This window comes from Platalea leucorodia (assembly GCF_965183815.1).
Source record: "Platalea leucorodia genome assembly, chromosome: 3".
NCBI classification, from domain to species: domain Eukaryota; kingdom Metazoa; phylum Chordata; class Aves; order Pelecaniformes; family Threskiornithidae; genus Platalea; species Platalea leucorodia.
The window spans coordinates 1906052-1922817 of record NC_138825.1 but is presented as its reverse complement, the minus strand read 5'-3'; the positions used below and the strand labels follow the sequence as shown (position 1 = coordinate 1922817).

General features: G+C 41.9%; 1 protein-coding gene across 4 annotated transcripts in view; it reads right to left on the bottom strand.

Moving 5' to 3' along the window:
* Nucleotides 1-2041: 2041 nt before the first annotated feature.
* SPTBN1 (spectrin beta, non-erythrocytic 1) overlaps nt 2042-16766 on the bottom strand; it is a 135228-nt gene continuing 120503 nt past the window's right edge. For all 4 annotated transcript variants that reach the window (XM_082305707.1, XM_082305708.1, XM_082305709.1 and 1 more), the window contains 8 exons: nt 16301-16385; nt 14895-15091; nt 13648-13760; nt 12978-13041; nt 7292-7530; nt 5865-6038; nt 3855-3897; nt 2042-3479 (listed from right to left, as the gene is read on the bottom strand). In XM_082305707.1, coding sequence (XP_082161833.1) covers nt 3264-3479; nt 3855-3897; nt 5865-6038; nt 7292-7530; nt 12978-13041; nt 13648-13760; nt 14895-15091; nt 16301-16385 — 1131 coding nt within the window. In that variant the 3' untranslated portion in view covers nt 2042-3263. The remainder of the gene's footprint in view (nt 3480-3854; nt 3898-5864; nt 6039-7291; nt 7531-12977; nt 13042-13647; nt 13761-14894; nt 15092-16300; nt 16386-16766) is intronic.

Below are 16766 nucleotides of genomic sequence, written 5' to 3'. Positions count from 1 at the left end.
AGGCGCAGCTCTCCGATACCTTCTCGGCTTAGACTGCGGCACGGGGCCCCCACCAAGAGGAAAAAAGGCAGGCAGGCTGACCTGACTAGAGGATGATTTCTGTTTTTCAGAACAATGACAGCAACGTAGCTGAAAAATGGCTGGCTTTGATTAATTTTCTTTGAAAATTTTAAGGTTCAACTTCTATATTACTTCTGCAATGTATCTCCAGAGGACACATAAACAACTTCAATACGGGTTACCTTACAAAACCTCCTAACAAAGGACGCTGCGGTACAGCGTTAACCTGTACTACAAGTCCGCATTCTTCAGCGTGGCCACCAGAAGGAAGGCAAGGATCCATCTGTCAGGGGGTCTAACCGCGTTTGGTGGTGCAACTCGGAAAGGAACCCGGCCACCTCTGCAGCACTGAACACCGGTGGCAGCGACAACCTGCTCCACTTTCAGCCCCATCTCCACCACCCGTACCCAAGTCTCTCTTCTTCCTCTGACATTTTCCAGCGGTCCCTTCAGGTAATCCAAGAGAGGTTCCCCCATCCTTTCTCCCTTCTCAAACTAGCACACCAACCCGACTTTTCTGACCTGGCTTTGTCCGAGGCGGCTCTTCCCGGCCCACCAAATCTCTCTGCACGGGAACTGCACCCTTACGGTCCAGGGGGAAACAGGCAAGGCTTACTAGGGCTCACTCTTGCTCCTCAGCAACTTGAAATCAGTTCCTAAGCAGAAAGGATTTTTATTCAAGCAGTTTTCAGCAACAACTTGCAGTAAGAGGCAAGACAAAACAAGAAAAACAATTCTGAAGGCATGTTCAACCAAGATACTACAGGATTACACACAACAGGTAGTCAAGATCGATCTGTTAAGTTACTCATCCATAATAGCTTAATTTAAGTGACAAAAATGGTAAGGCATCAACATTTGTATGGACTTTAATCAAGTAAGAAGAATGTTTCATATTCTCTTCCAACGTCAAACCTCAGCTTTTTATATTGTATTAGATTTTACATTTACAAGACTAGTGGTGTTAGCCTGCATTTTACTAATAATTAGACTGGAACAATGTAATATCACAGGAGTAAAAACTCATGGGCATGAATATTCAATTGTTTAACAACCCAAAACTTCAGAAACACGAAAAACCCCACAGCATACTCCATGAAAAGAATTAAGACGCTGTAGCGGGCACGTGTTCAGGAAACTGTGGCTTGGAAATACATTAGTTTGCAGTTTGTCTGCTTTCCATCAAAAATTATCTTTGAGTGTATTTTAATTATCACATAATTAAAAACCAGGTTCCTTACATTTTGTTGATTTTAAAACTTCTAATGCCTATTAGGGCTTCTTGGAGCTATCCCTTTTAGACGGTTCCCCAGACAGCATCCAATTTAAAGAAAACTCTGAGAAGATGCTAGTCTTTGCAATGCTGCCACGGCCACGGAAACAGCGAGCTCTGGAATCACCTCAGCCGCGTTACATGTATGTCATCCCAGCAGTGCAACGGCGGCTGTACCTTAAGAGAGGCACGTTTAAAAAAAATTGACACAAAAAACCCGAGTGAAATTAAACTGGGCAGGACAACAAGTCCTCAGTAAATGATAAAGTTCAATTATTGCCCGATTTACTGAGGACTGAAGCACTCGAGCAAAGGGTAGGCAGAAAGTTGGAGAACTACAATTGCTTGAAATAACGTTCTTTTCCTGCAAGCGAGTACATGGGTATTTACCTCAATCGGGTCAGACGTCCAGGTAGCTCGTTCAATTGCCCCAGCCTATGCTTACGCCTACTTCCATCGCTTCTGCTGGATTTATTTCTCACCAAAAATATCTACGTCAAAATATCTTACAAAACATTGATTTAATTCCTTCCGTCTTTATTCTTTGGCACTTAATTTGGGGGGCAGGGTGAAAGGAGGGCAGGTGGGAAGTGCAGGGAAAAGGAAGGTAAGGGAAAGTGGAAAGAGAAAACAACCGTTTCAGCGTGAACTTTGGCACAAAAAAACGGAGATACATTTGAAGGCATACGTTTCAGTGCACAGGAGAGATGACATTTTAAAATAACTTTATTTTTGATCCTCTTTCAAAATTATGATTTAACATCGTCAGAAATGAAATAAGAAACTTAACCAGCATATTTAGTTTTAAAAGCATTTAATGACATAGCATATATTTAACAGATAGGGTAAAAGTCTAGAGGTATAGTTCGATACAACTGAAAGCCAGTTCCAGTACTACTCTTGACTACAGGCCCAGTCACTGAAAGTTCATTCCTATTAAATGTAATTTTTGATTGTGCAGTAAGATGAAAATTTTTCATTACAATAGTTACAGTGACAGAGAAATGCACACTATGTATCAAATAGCAAGGTAATGTAGCAAAATTATAACACACAGTGCTGCAGCTGACAAGCAAGTAACCATTTGAGTAACATTACTTTTCCAGTAAATGCTTCAGTTCCACTTTTACACTTATCAATGATTTTAAAGGGTTTATTATACATCTAGTCTTATTATACTTTGTACTAGAATTATCTGAAACATACAATATAATGTATTTCAGCAAAAAAAAAAAAAAAAAAAAAATTGAAATTACAGATTATTTAAAACTGTATCAGCCTGCTAATCCATCGTGTACACCAACATTCTCGTCTGCCATACTTGATGCAGAAAAGCTTCAGGTTGTGTTAATAACCAATGCCAGGATATAAATGGTTCGTCTGTAAGTTAATGCATACCTGCACTCTGTTACAGCAAAGATAATACACTATCGTTTTAATAAATGTTAGAATTGTAATGGGAGGCTCTACTAGTCAAGACTCAGCATAACAACCTTAAATGGAAGTGAACGTTTTTGAAAATTTGTACATTGTTTTTTTGATGTGCACAGTAGATTCGAAAGCACCGCTGCCTTGCATACCTTGCACTAGGAGTGGGTTAATTTCCAAGACAGCCTCACAAAATTGAGGAACAGTTTAAATATTAAGATCTAATCTACATTAACTTCATTTAAAAAAAAACAAACAAACAAACAAAAAAACCAAACCCAAAACCTGGTCCTCCCCCTCCTACAGAAGCTGCCCAATGCACCTCATACATTTGTAACTTTAGATTCTTTTTTGTTGGCTTTTTATTTTAAAACGCTCTATAAATAAAAAAATGTCAATCACATTGAGGAACATGAGGCACAGAGAGTAACGTATTGGTTCTGAGCTCGCATGCTGGAATTCCACTGGAACGGTCAGAGAAGTGCAGTGTGTGAGATGGAGTTCACTTCTTTTTCCCAAAAAGGCTGAATCTTTTCTCTTTGTCTTTCTCTTTGTCTTTCTCCCGCTTGCCAGGGCTGGACTCGCTGGTTATCGTGACGCTGGCGGGCAGGGTCTGGGCACGGCTGGAGGCTGGAGTGCTCTGGGTGGTCGGGGACACTTCGATTTTATCAGAAGAGATCGCTGATGTGATGGCCTGAATCCACGTGTTCATCTCCTCCTTCAAGAAGCCCCAAAGGCAGAAAGCTGTTACAATCCGTGCGTCACGCGCCCTCTCTAATTCACTCAACATTGTGGAAGGGGAATGGAGAGAAGTGGGAAATGAAAGGCAACGCGGTCCTAACTCATCATCTGGCACTCCTCTGGTTACGCACCTGCAGAAGACGTCTGCTACAAGCTGTACCTGAAAAGCCCTGCGGCCCTGGCGGTGCCAGCGGGAGCTTCTGAATCTACACATCTCGCGCACAACGTACGCACAAGACTGCGGACCAGGAAATGAAAACGCACCCCTGAGCTCTTAGCAGCTATTTTTTTTCCTGTTGTACAACAGCACAGATATCACATCAGTGATAAACAGTAAGAAAAACAAACTTACATCGTCTTTGGCTTGGAAGAGGTATTCGTTGCCATCAGTCAATCTGTAAAGAAAACAACCATCACAAGTTTAGCTTAGTAGTAGTCACGCTGCTTCAACTCCTGCTTGTTTAGCTACAGTACATCATCAGACTGAGACATATGGGACCGCATGGGACACTCGTAACATCTATACGTGCACAAATACACCCCAACAGCTCATGTTCCGGTATCTTGCGCTGTCAGGCAGAGGCAGCCACACACACCGCGTATTCTGGTCTCTAGACACGCTTATGATAGCGGACGTGCTCCAGAGCTTGCGATCTTCAGCAGCTGACGATTGCTGTTTCAGTTCTTAACTCTTTCAGGCAGATCTTTTCTCTTTTGCAAAAGACAGTATAAAAGTTTACTCAATACTTTAAAAAGCAAACGTCACAGGCAACACCCAGCATTTTCATGGCTTTTGTAGAAACTCAGCAAAACTCTGCAGCTGCTCTGCTGCCGTAACTACTGTGGTGGTGACTCAAGGTACTCTCCTGTGTGTTATTTATGAGTAGCTGCCTCTTCTCACACTGAAGGCCAGAGTCTCCCTTCTGTTTTATTTCTATGCCGATTTACTCAGATGGTTTAACTGGGATACGCTTAACAATGTATGTGAAGATATATACTAATTAAAAAAAAGACTGAATAACATCAGATCAGGCATCTGAACAAGTAGGAGGCAGGGTCAGTGGGAGCTGTGTCGCAGGCTTCCTCATCTTTCCCCACAAAAAGTAAGCATTTTAAAATCTCTTTATGAAATGAAATGAAGTATTAAACAGTAAAATAACAGTGAAGACAGACAGACACTAGGAAGAATATAATTATGCCTTGCTTTCTTCTTAAAAAAATTAAGAAGAATATTTCTGGCGCGCTCCCCATAGATCAGAACTAGCCCTTTCTGCGAGAGACCTGCCCGCACACGAGATCTGCAGAGCCCTCAGCCTCTCAGATGCCCAACAGCACGCCCCTCCTCGGCTCCGAGAGACAGATTTGCCGTGACGAGCTGCTGAACTCTCTGGGGACTCTCCTAATGAGAATGAGTAAAGAAAATGCGCTACACGCAATTACCCGAGAGCCCTGATGCAGGTGACAGGGTACTGTGAAAAGAAGGGCAATTGATTTTTCTGCCTTTGTATGTGGAACAGCATATCCTTACATTATCAATCCGGAGACGTTTAAAATAGTATGAAGGATGAATCACATAGCTGCAGGCCTGTCTTCAAAAAGGTAAACTTCCCTAAATTTTTGCTATATATTTCCCTATATATTTGCTACAAAGCAAATTTCCCTGGATATGGATTCCATCTTCTTTAGAAGACTCTTGTATCAATATAAAATTAAAAAAAAAAAAAAAATAAAAAATCTATCTTGGAATACACAAACTGATCAGTTCATAAAGCGAGTCTCCTTTGACAGAATCACCTAGCAGCTGTGCAATAATATTTTTTCACAGTTGGCACTAAAAGATTGATCAGTAAAACAGAAACACAATTTCAGAAGGAAAAGCCTTATTTTTTTTAACCTTTGAACAGCAAGTACTTCACATACTTCAAAATGAAATGGTCTGTAACTACATATTCTAGACCTGAAAATGTGATAGGTGACTTCAGTAGTCTCCTAAATCCATACTGAAAAAATTAAACTAGAGGCCTGATTTTGAAAATAGCAGAACCACGAACATTCAGCTCTTTTCAGTTAATTCCAGAGGGAGCAGCTGAAAAGCCCAGCTTTTTTAAATGCAGGCTCCTAGCTTTAGGCAGACACATCTAGTCTTGTCCCAGATGCAAATAAAGTGAACAGATTATTTTGAGACTCTTTTGTGCTTGCTAGCTTTGATAAATATACCATGCTTCAGCGTTGGGAAGAGCTTGTTCAGAAAAGTAGATACTGCAGTTAATAATTATGATCAGTTCCTGGGCTGGATCCTCCCATGAATTCGCACAGCAAACCACAACTTAAAACTAACAGTAGGGTGCTTCAACACGTTTACCTTAGCTTGAACACATGCTTTTTCTTTTTATAATCGACCGCTATTTCACAGACTGCTTCTTTCAAGCTGACAGGAATCTCGTTGTGGTAGGGGATGCCCGAAGCAGCAGCTTTCGAATCCTTGTAGAAGCCCATCTCTTGGTTGTTTATGACACAGTACACGTTATGCCATGATCTTCGAGACAGGGAAAACAACAAAAGTAATTATAAACCTAATGCTCTTACTTGCAGAACTGGAGAAACCAAACACAATTATTTCTCTAAGACAATGGAGACTAGTTCAGCCTGAGGACGTGAATACAGCATACACTGTCCTGTAAACTGCAGACAGCAAATTCTCTCATAAAAGCATGGCTTCAAGACAAAAGTACTGACGTCGAGCCAAACGGAATAGAGGTTTCCAGAGCTCTCTTTGATAGCACATAAGCACATCCTAACAGTGGGAGTATTGTTTGGCAGAGGAGGCAGTTTGCATACTTGGGAGAGAAACTGATTGACCTTTTAATGACTACGCCTTATTGTAGAAGGAATTCTCATTGTGCTGCAACTAATGAATGGATTGCATGTGAGATCCTGGATTGTTACAAATACTCTTAGTGGCATCGTCCACCCCGTTCTCTAATACAGCTACAAAACCCAATGGTTACTAGAAATAGAAGTCCCTAGATATCAGTATTGGTGGCTGTCACTGCCTCAAAGGAGTTCTCCAGTGTGAACAACTCTAGCTGAACAAAAATCATGGGAGTACTGTACCATTTGTGATCTGCACTCAGCTCTGCTGAGCGCTTCGGCTCCTACCAAATCCCTCAGGTGTTGGTGTAGCTCACCACAATCTGGTTCCAAGAGCTCTCTCGGGTCACGAAGGACCCCAGTCTGCTTTTCCAGCGCAGACAGAAATCTCAGAAGTTTTGCCTGTTTGAGAACTGCAGGATCAGGTCCTTAGGAAAGGAATCAACTAAGGCACACAGCATCATCTTCACCCGCTTTGCTCTTCTGAACAGATTACAGAGTAGGTGGAAAGTGCTAATGTGCAAACAGAAAATGTCAGAAGAATATGGACGTTTCTATTCTCACACCTACGTGTTTTTCTTTTCTGGTAGTAACGTACAACTTGAGAGATCTGGAATCAAATCCCACTACTGCCACAAATCCATCATGTGAAGTGGGAAAGTCATGGTTATCTTTGTGTCTCAGTTTTCCACCTTCCGTATATGGCTAACACTGCATTTTCTACCACGTCTCTTTAGACTGGAACTTCATCAAATAGACTGTTCAACCATGCATACGCAGTTCCTACATCAACAGAGGCATAAGCCTGAAAGGTCTTTAGGCGCTGTGAGAAGACAACAGCAGCAGGGATAACATTTACTGTCTGACACCTCGGTGAGTTCGGATGCAATTATCTGCATTAAGCACCGAGTACTTTACCTGCTCGAGGCTTTCTTGCTGTGTGTCTCCCACTCGTGTTTGCGATGTAAGAAGCCTTCCATCTGAGCTGAAGGAATCTCCTGTGTTTTGGCTGGTAGGGTAGCAGCAGTCTGGGCCTGAACGGCGGTCTTGGCTTTGCGGTCTGCCGTCGGAGAAGGAACAGGACTCGACTCTTTCGAACTTGTCCTCTGTTCTGCAGCTCCGTTGACCATTTCGTTGGTTTCTGCAGTTTCTGCCACCTAGGAACAGTGGAAGAAAAGTTCAGCTAGAAGCCTCCCAACACTGAGGTATCCTGCAGTTAATCTGCTTCCCTGCACAACGTGGCTGTGTATAAACTTTGCCTGGAGAATGACACAGGCCAGTAAGATCTTTCTCACACTCCACGGAGACACAGAAGGCCAAGGAAATTAGAAGGTATGAATGGATTAGTACCCATTTTATAGGTAGAGAGAGACGGGAAAATAAGAGCAGCTAAACGTCAGTGTGAATTTTACTGTGCTTTGCTCTGCTGGTCAATTCATATTCTTTTACATATCGTTATTCCTAAAATGAGAGCATTCAATTCTGTTGCTACGTTCTCAAATGTTTGGAACAGTAACAATCACACTTTCTGCAAACCTAGAGGAACAGTAGAAGTTATACACATCAGCCACCTTAAATACATTTATGGCATTACTAGGGTATTAAAGGTCTATAAAAGATCTTAACTATGAGTCAGCAGAAAAATACGTAAAAATTGCCCAGGAGCATTTACAAAAATTTGTGCAATTTATTTGTTTCTGTAAAAGCTCCTTTCCCGCTTTCCCCATTCCCCTAGTGACACAACAAAATCAAAACATGCAGAAATTAGAAAGATTACACCATGCATTTCATCTCCACCATCCCAGTTAGGATATTGGATCTTAAAGACAAGGGAAATGAGGTCATGTGTCAATTTATCAAGGTCTTTTTCAGACTTTCATTATTAGGCGGATTGGATTTTTGTTAAAGGAACTGAAAACCACCACAGTCACACAACATCACACAGCTATTTACCCCCAAACAAAGACAGAACCAAGGCCTTGCCCATCACTTGCTTTGTTGATCGCGTTGCCTGTCGCACTGTGCTCGAGATAGCCTAGAGAGCAGCCGTGTTTCCAGCAGCTCTGACTGGTCAAGCTGTCGACGTCTTCAGGAGCCATTCATCCAACAATCATTTAAATTGGAATCCTAATGGCTATAAGCTTTTGAAATGCAGCTTGGTCCCAGTTTTTTTTTTCTCGTACCGTAACTTTGACATGTAGAGCCATTGGTAGCAGCTCAGGAGTCACACAACCGGTGTGTATGATTATTATTATTATTAGCAAGTTACTAAAGCTCAGTGCTGCTAATGCTCTAGTAGATTACAAACATTCTGGACTGGTTTTATGCAGACAAGCAGGTATTTGTGAATGGCACAATAATTAGACATTCCCACTTCTGCACATGGCCTGGACAATTCAAAAGCAGCCGAATTATTATGCAACAAACTAAATTTTGCCACCGTTTGCTAGAACTTCTTATACCTGCCAAGTACGCGTTATTGTACCTCACACCGTTGTACCTCATATATTGACCTAGGAAGATCTAAGTGCCAACTTGCTATGAATATGGGAAGGATTGGTTAACTGCCTTTAAGCAATCTAAACCTCCAGAGTACAGACACTACACCACTGAAACAGGGGAAGAATCACAGCTCACAGTCCACTTCAGCCACATCTGTTTCACTCTGGCCCTGAAGGCACGTCGCCTTACAGCCTAGTTGAGAAGAGGAAACATCTACCCTGCACTGCTATCCAGTGGAAGGAAAAAATCAATGACACTGCTTCTTCACAATTAGGATAAATCTAAGCCATCAAACCTCACTATTTGTATCCAAACCTCAAAATGTAACAAAAATATTGCATTAAAGGGGAGCGGGTAAATAAACAATGAGGCTGAGGATTACCCAAACACTGCCAGCACAGCCACCGTAACACAAGTAGTGACATACACAAACAATTTGTATCCAAATCTCAAAATACAACAAAAATGTTGCTTTAAAGGGGGAGAGGGCAAATAAATAATGAGGCTGAGGATTACCCAAACACTGCCAGCACAGCCACCCTAACGCAGGTAGTGACATACACAAACAATTTGTATCCAAATCTCAAAATACAACAAAAATGTTGCTTTAAAGGGGGAGGGGGTGAATAATGAGGCTGAAGACGACCCAAACGCTGCCAGCACAGCCACCATAACACAGGCGGTGAAACCACCGACCAGTGATTCCCCAGTGAAAGCTCAATGAACCAGTCGTCACCAGCGCTGATCGCCAGCGGCCAGCAGGTCGCCTTCAAGAGAAAGGACAGCCCTTTGCGCAGCCTTTTGACCAGTGACGGCTGCTGAATTTCCAACTCTCTGCTCTTCGGCTGGCTGGATGCCTGTCCGAGCCACAGGAGCCTTTGTGACCAGCGCTAAGGGATTACACAGACCGCAGCAGCTCAGCTCACAACTAACAAACTACCCAAAACCACCCGTTACCTAAACCGATGCTGAAAGCAGCGCCTTTTCTGTAGCGATACCGGCAAGGTGTGAAAATATTGCCGATTCTGGGGTACCTATAACCACTACTCTGAAGTCAAACAGACCAGTTTCAAAGCAGCAGCCACTGCACAGCTACTTAACCTGTTTTTATGGGAAATAACGTGTAATTCAGTGCTGCAATCTGCAACCCTGTGGTTTGAAAAGATAACTGCCAACTTTAATCACGCAATCTGACCTGTAACTTCTACTTCAAATCCTACTGATTGCAAAAGGGCTATGGAAAGCTTTTCTGATGCTCTTTCAGGTTTTATTTCCTTCTCACGTGTTATCTACAATTAACAGAAAACAAGCAAAATAAATCTGAATCATAAACAGCTATGCGAAGAATGTGTCATGAAAATAGAGAAAAAACAGGAGCTAAACAAACTTTAATGGAAACATGCATCAGGCATGCAGAGACAACACCATGGAGGACAAACATTAATCGCAAACGGTACTGTTACAACAAAACAGTTATCACGTACACGAATACGGGTTTCTTAACCGTGACTGAGAGGTTAGTTGCAAGTGCTTTAGTGGCTAAAGACTGCTCTTGAGATATTTAAATCAGGACTATCACATGCAACAAGACAGCGGGTGACAATGATGGGAGACATCCCTTTGATTTTCATAGCGCTTGAAGCAACATCATATCCAGTTCGTCAACTGAAGCCTCTGCACCACAGCTTAAATAAGAGAAATGTATTTGCCTTTTTCAGATGCCAAGAGATGACAGCCTAGAGATTGTTCTGGCATAAGCACCATTTTAATGTTTTAAGCCAGTACCATGGGCTATAATAAATAGGTGAAATCTTACACTTCTAGTGCCTAAAATGATGACCTTAATGGATGACCTAATTCATTTTTCTTCATCATAAAAGTGTAATTTTTGTATCTAAGTGTACTAATACAAGTAAAAAAGTGTATCTATATAAATTACTTTTACATACTACTTTTTAGCCAGAATACATCTGAAGGCTTCCCAGATGATGGTGGAGTCTGAAGCTACAGCTATACTGCTCTGAGAACTGTCACACTCTTAGAGGCACAGAGAGCCAACACTCTCTGGTGTAGGCAGTCACCAGATCATCTGCATAAATTTTTATGGCATTTTTAAAAGCGTTAAGAAGCTATATGTTGTTATCCTGACAAAAGAAAAAAAAAAAAAAAACATGCATCATGAAGTGGAAAGACAAGTTACAGCAAAAGTACATTTACTGAAGCACATCCTTTCAATCAGCTTCCTCACTTTACGAGCTCAGCCAATACAGAACGATTCAGCAGCACTGCTCAGCTAGTCGCCAGAAGTCTAAATTCAGATCAACAGCAGCATTTTGCTCCTCAGACCAGAAACACAGCCGTGTACATCTGATGTATCGCAACACAAGATTCAGTGAACTGAGCTAAGAAGCTTTCATGAAAGACTGAAGTGCAGATGGCGAAGATTAACATGGAAATGCATTATGTATCATAAAATAAAAAAAAGAAGCAAACAGGTGATGTATAAGGCTGTGGTAACCAACAAGATGATGACGATGATCTGGGATGTGCTTGCAGGCCACCTCATGTTCCCTGCCACAACTATATATCATTTCATAAACATCAGAATGTGCAACAGAGCTCACTTCATCATTTCACATCAAAGATGAACCAAAAGGCTTTATTTAAAGAAAGAAGAAGGTAGAACTGCTTAGTGTCCTAGAGCATGGACAGAGCCTGTGTGCAGACCCAAAAGCAACTGGGATGGGCTATTTGAAAAATAAAACTTATGCTGAAAGGCATTTTCTCCCAGAGCCCCAGGCTGGGACCTGCGTTTCCTTTGCAGTACTGGTAAGAGCTCCAATATCCACTGATCTGCGCCTGCCAGGAGCCTCTCCTGCACTTAATACGGCCTCAGAGAGTGAGGTTCAAAAACATAAGAGAGAGAAGGGTCATTTTTCTCACCACTCAAAGCATTAATTGAAGCAAGTAGGCTTTGCAGGAAGATAATGGAGAGAGAAGCCAGTTTTCATCTACGGTGTTGCTTTAACTATATATACATATTTACTGTTTTTTTTATGGCTGCACATTAAGATTATTGGCATGCATCCTGACTCCACTGGGACATCCCCTATCAAGAAGGAAGGGATAAGGCATGGACCATTCAACCTGCATCTATATAAAATAAAGAGCTGGGATCTTAGACCAATGTGTTTTATTTAAAGAAAAGCATCACAACCTCTCCATAAAGGTCTGCACCCTACTCTCATTTTACTATTGTCTCTCCAGTGTCAGTAAATGGAATTGCTATAGTGTAAACTGGACAGGACCAAGGCAAAATAGGGCCCCAAAACAGCTATTCAGCAAGATCACAACTCTTCATGAGGACTAAATACCAAGATAAATCTAGATACTGGTTTTTAATGTTTTATTTCACTTTTATTTTTATCACGTTTGTTATTTATTTTATTACTTTTATGAGTCCATTCTGCATGGAATGTTATACAACTAACCTTAAGGCTTTTATTTGTCGATAGTTACAACCCTCCCACCCCTCCCAGCCTTTACTGCCGAGCTCACTTGCATGTATTATCTTTGGCCTTGTAAATAACTCGCTCGCTAATGCAGCTGATTTAATAATGTTGCCGTGCTGAAACCTGTTAGTATAACTCGATGCGTCATACCTGTCAGATTCTAGTTCTCTTCTTCATTATGATGTAATCTCATTAAATCTCAATTACTCATATAAAGGACGATTTAGCTGGAAAATCTTAATACTATTAGCGACATGAAAAACTTACAGTAAATAACATGAAATAAATGTGTCACCTTAAAGCAACTGAGTGTCAGTGGGGAGATTCAAATAAACGAGGATTAAAGTGAAGCAAATAGATCTCCAAGGGCCTGCTAATTGAATAAAAGTCAACTGATGGGAAGGAAGAGAAAAACAGCAGGGAAATCTGAAGCCAAAAGATTAAACCAGTACCAGTAAACCATACTGAAAAACGGTGTCTTTTGCTGCAAATGATTCTGTATGTCACAGTCCAGACCACGATCGGTCATTGGCTGTCCGTCTGCTAATAAAGTTTTTGTAGTTTTGGTAGGTTTGGGAGCGGTAACTAACCCGTGGAGATTCCTGGTCTGATGGCAAACCATTTTGGGAAACCTGTTCTCCTTTTGTCCCATCCCTGTTGGGAGAGAGAAAAAAGAAAAGGAAATTGTATTAAGTTCTTGAAAGTCACCCACCTTTTTCACCAAAATGAGATTTTCCTACTGAATATTGGACACCTCAGAAATTCAAGCAAGTTCTTAAAATCCTCAGGCCCAACTGAATAAATCCAATGTTAAGTGAGATCAAAACAGGCTTTCCTGACAGCTACCTTACAAATAAGTCTACTCCTATCACATAAGTAATTTTATAAATGTTAATGTTCCACGGACGTGGCTTGAAATCTCTCTGTAACTGATGCTCATGAAAGAAGAAAGCCAAGATTGTTCAGAAATCTTAATTTGTAACACAGGGGTGTAAACACAGCATTCTTACTTTAGGGCCAGGTACACCTCAGCAGTTGTAACACTGCGTCGTGCTGAAAAATTCAACTTAGCAGTGAATTCAGATGTCTGGGAAAGCTCCTGCCTGCATAAACTACATCCACCAAGTCTTCTAAAAAGGGTTTTCTAACAAAATCATGCAACCTCCAGACTCTCCCTTTACAATGCATCTTCAGCCTAAGAATTCTGCCCGAAGAAACAGCCTAAAGTTCGCAGTTCAGCTTCCCGCGCCCTGGCCTTACCATTGCTGCTGGGAGTCTGCATCCTCTGCAACCTTTGGGCTTGGCTCTGGAGTGGGCGGCTGCCTCTTCCTCTCCTCTTCCTCTTGTTGCCGACGTACTTCCAGCAGTTCCAACTGAGAAATGAAACATTTTTGTGCCTTTAAAAGCACTGCACATTTTTCAGGGGCATTTCTAGAAACTAAAATTAACTGTACATTTTTCTGAAACGTTACTGAAAGTTTATTGGAATAAAATTTAAAGGCATCAGTCTTTAAAAGTATTAATCACGCAAAGTTTGTTGCACTGAATTTGTCAGTAAAGGCATACAGTACGCGACCCTTTAGCATCAAGTGGAGTGCCTGGGCTCACCACTGCCCACGTTCCTTTTCTAATTCGTTCTATTAGAACAAAAACCAGACAAACAAGAAAGCAGCCCAAGCTATTAAAAAACTGAAAAGTGACATCCTCTTGTCTGCTTGCCATACGTAGAAATAGAGTGCTCGACATCCAACCCCCTGACATGAACGATCTAAATAAAATCAGCCTGATTTCTGAAGATGCTGAGAAACCCCAATTAATTTTGTCTGCAGCTGTCATGCTCAGCGCATGTGAAAAATCAAGCCACTTCAATTTTAGTGTCTAAAGTAAAATTATTCTCCAAAGATGGTAACGTGCTCTCCAAGCATTAATTACTGACATTGCAGCTGTGCTCAAAATGGTTTGGGTTTTTGTTTTTGGGGGTTTTTTTTTGCTTAGTATGTCTTTCTAGGGGACAATGTAGCCTTCTACTGGAGCAGTCAAAACACAACGAACATTTTTGTCGAAGCCCCCTCCCCACCACTGTCTCTTCACACTGTCGTCTTTAACTGAAAATAATTCCAAGGATTTGGATCTGGGTCTTCTTCACTCAGAATCCCCCTTCCCTTTCAGCAGTACAACCTGTATGGCAGTGGGCTGGAGCAAACTGCTCAGCTCTTGCTTCTGGGTCACCACTCCTGGGCCAGAGGCAGCCCTTTTTATAATTTATAAATGGTCATTTATCATTTAAGCTTTCCTTGCAGGTTGTTGAGTTCAAATGAACCTGAGAGGGTTTTAGTATTGTTGGGAACATGAAACTTCAGGCCCTGGGTGATCAGCATAGGCTGATCAACAAACGGATCAACAAACGGAGATTAGGCTGGTGATGCTGGGAGTTATTCCGAACAATCGGATGGCACCAAAATGAAGGGGAATGGCCAAAAGAGGCTATTCTCGCCCGTAGCGCTCACCGTGGTCAGTCTTTCCAGTGCTGCAAATCTCTCATCCCAAGTAGCTGCGGATTTTTCAAATGCTTCATGCCGCTTAATTAATTTTTCCACTTCATCAACACTTTGACCTATTTCACGACTGGATAGGTAAGGCTCCTGTCCCAGCAGCCAGGCCTCAGCCACACTTGCGTCTCTTGAAAACTGGTGTACCTCCAAAACTGAGCAAAGAACGTACAGATATCAGCACCATTAATGTCAAAAAGAGCATCACGAAATCATCAGGCTTCTTCTGAATTTACTTAAAAATACCTTGGGGAAAAAACTACATGTGTTTGGCTGAGTATTTTCCTTAGTTAAGCTCACTGAAATTGATCATTTAAAAGACAGAAATTTGTCCCGTTGGTTTTGATTTGAGGAAAAATAAAAGCTAAGGCCCACCTTCGCTTCTTCTACAGACTGTTTCATTTTGCAATTTTAGAGCTTCCTTTTTGTTCTAAGCTGCTGTAACCTACTAGCTTCAGAGCAGAAAGCCTGTTACCTGCTGGCTTTCTTCCTCAGACTGCCCTGCCTACAGAACAGCCAGAGCGTAGGCTGTAGCTCCCTTCGGCAAGCAGTATTTCTGTACTTTATACTTGTCTATAGCGCTACAGTTCCAGGTTTCCTTCCTTCCGTCTTCACAGCTGAAAAAAAAAACTTCCAGAGCTTTTGGGACTGGGATCAAGCAGCTTTGATGGATAGTATGGTGCAAACATCCAAACTGGGGGACAATCCCCCATGCTACTGCATCTCTTAAAGCCTGCTGAGGCTCAGAAACAATGAAGAAAGTATGGACAGCAGCCCAGAACCCCACAAAATGACTACGCTGCACTACACGTTTTGAGATCCTGGACAACTGTCTGCTGCAAAGGCTTCAGTCCGTATCTGATGTATGGACCTTGTCAGAGAGTATCAGAACTGGGGGGTTTTTGCTGGTGTAAAACTTGCAAAACGCTGCAATGTTTAAAAGCACACTTTTTGTCAGTAAACTGCTCATCGATATTCTAGCCTCTCAGCTAACGCAGGCACGTTACATGCGTAAGGTAGCAGGGCTTTACTTCCCCCGTTTTTCCAATAGTGCATCCTTTGTAGAAACACAGTTGGAAGGTGACACCTGCAAAATACTCTAGATTTGTTTCACCTAGCTCCAAATTTGATCATCTAGAGTAAGACCTGTGGTGCAGGTTTCTTGGTTTCAAAATCTCTGTTATTTTCAATACTGAAATTACAATCAACAGGTGTGAATCTTACAGTTGTTACAGCACAAACACACTTTCAAGCGCTGCTAATAGAAGAGTAAGGAGCTGCAGGTTTTTTCAACGCTCAGAAAGACACAGCGAAGAGTGAGTTAGATATGGCCCTGCCCAAAAGAAGTCCAAGGACATCCTTACTCAGTCTCAGCCACTCCCATCTGTCTTCCCATTTGTCAATCATTTCTTTTCTCTTTTCTGTCAGCTGCAGCAGCTTTTCCTTGATCTGGATTGGAGAGGAGAACGCAGGAGTGTTACACAAGCCCCAGGCTCGCCCCACCGTACCGCGTAAGCTGTTACCACCAGCAAAAGGCACGGGCTTTTACGGACAGGATACATTGCGCTAGACCGTCAGAAAGTGACTTAAACGTGAACACGACAGCTGTTTTTCGCTTCAAAGTATAAATAAATATGACATTTGTATTAAAATATCACATTTGCATAAGCATACAGTATCTGTTACAACTACAGCAGCAAGATGATTTGATAAAAAGAGTATAACGGACAAACAAATCTAAATAGTGCAACCATGTGTTACATCTTCTGCCCTTTTTCTAGCAAATAACGCAAGACGCGCTGCCCGTGATTGTTACGGAAAGCCTGCAGC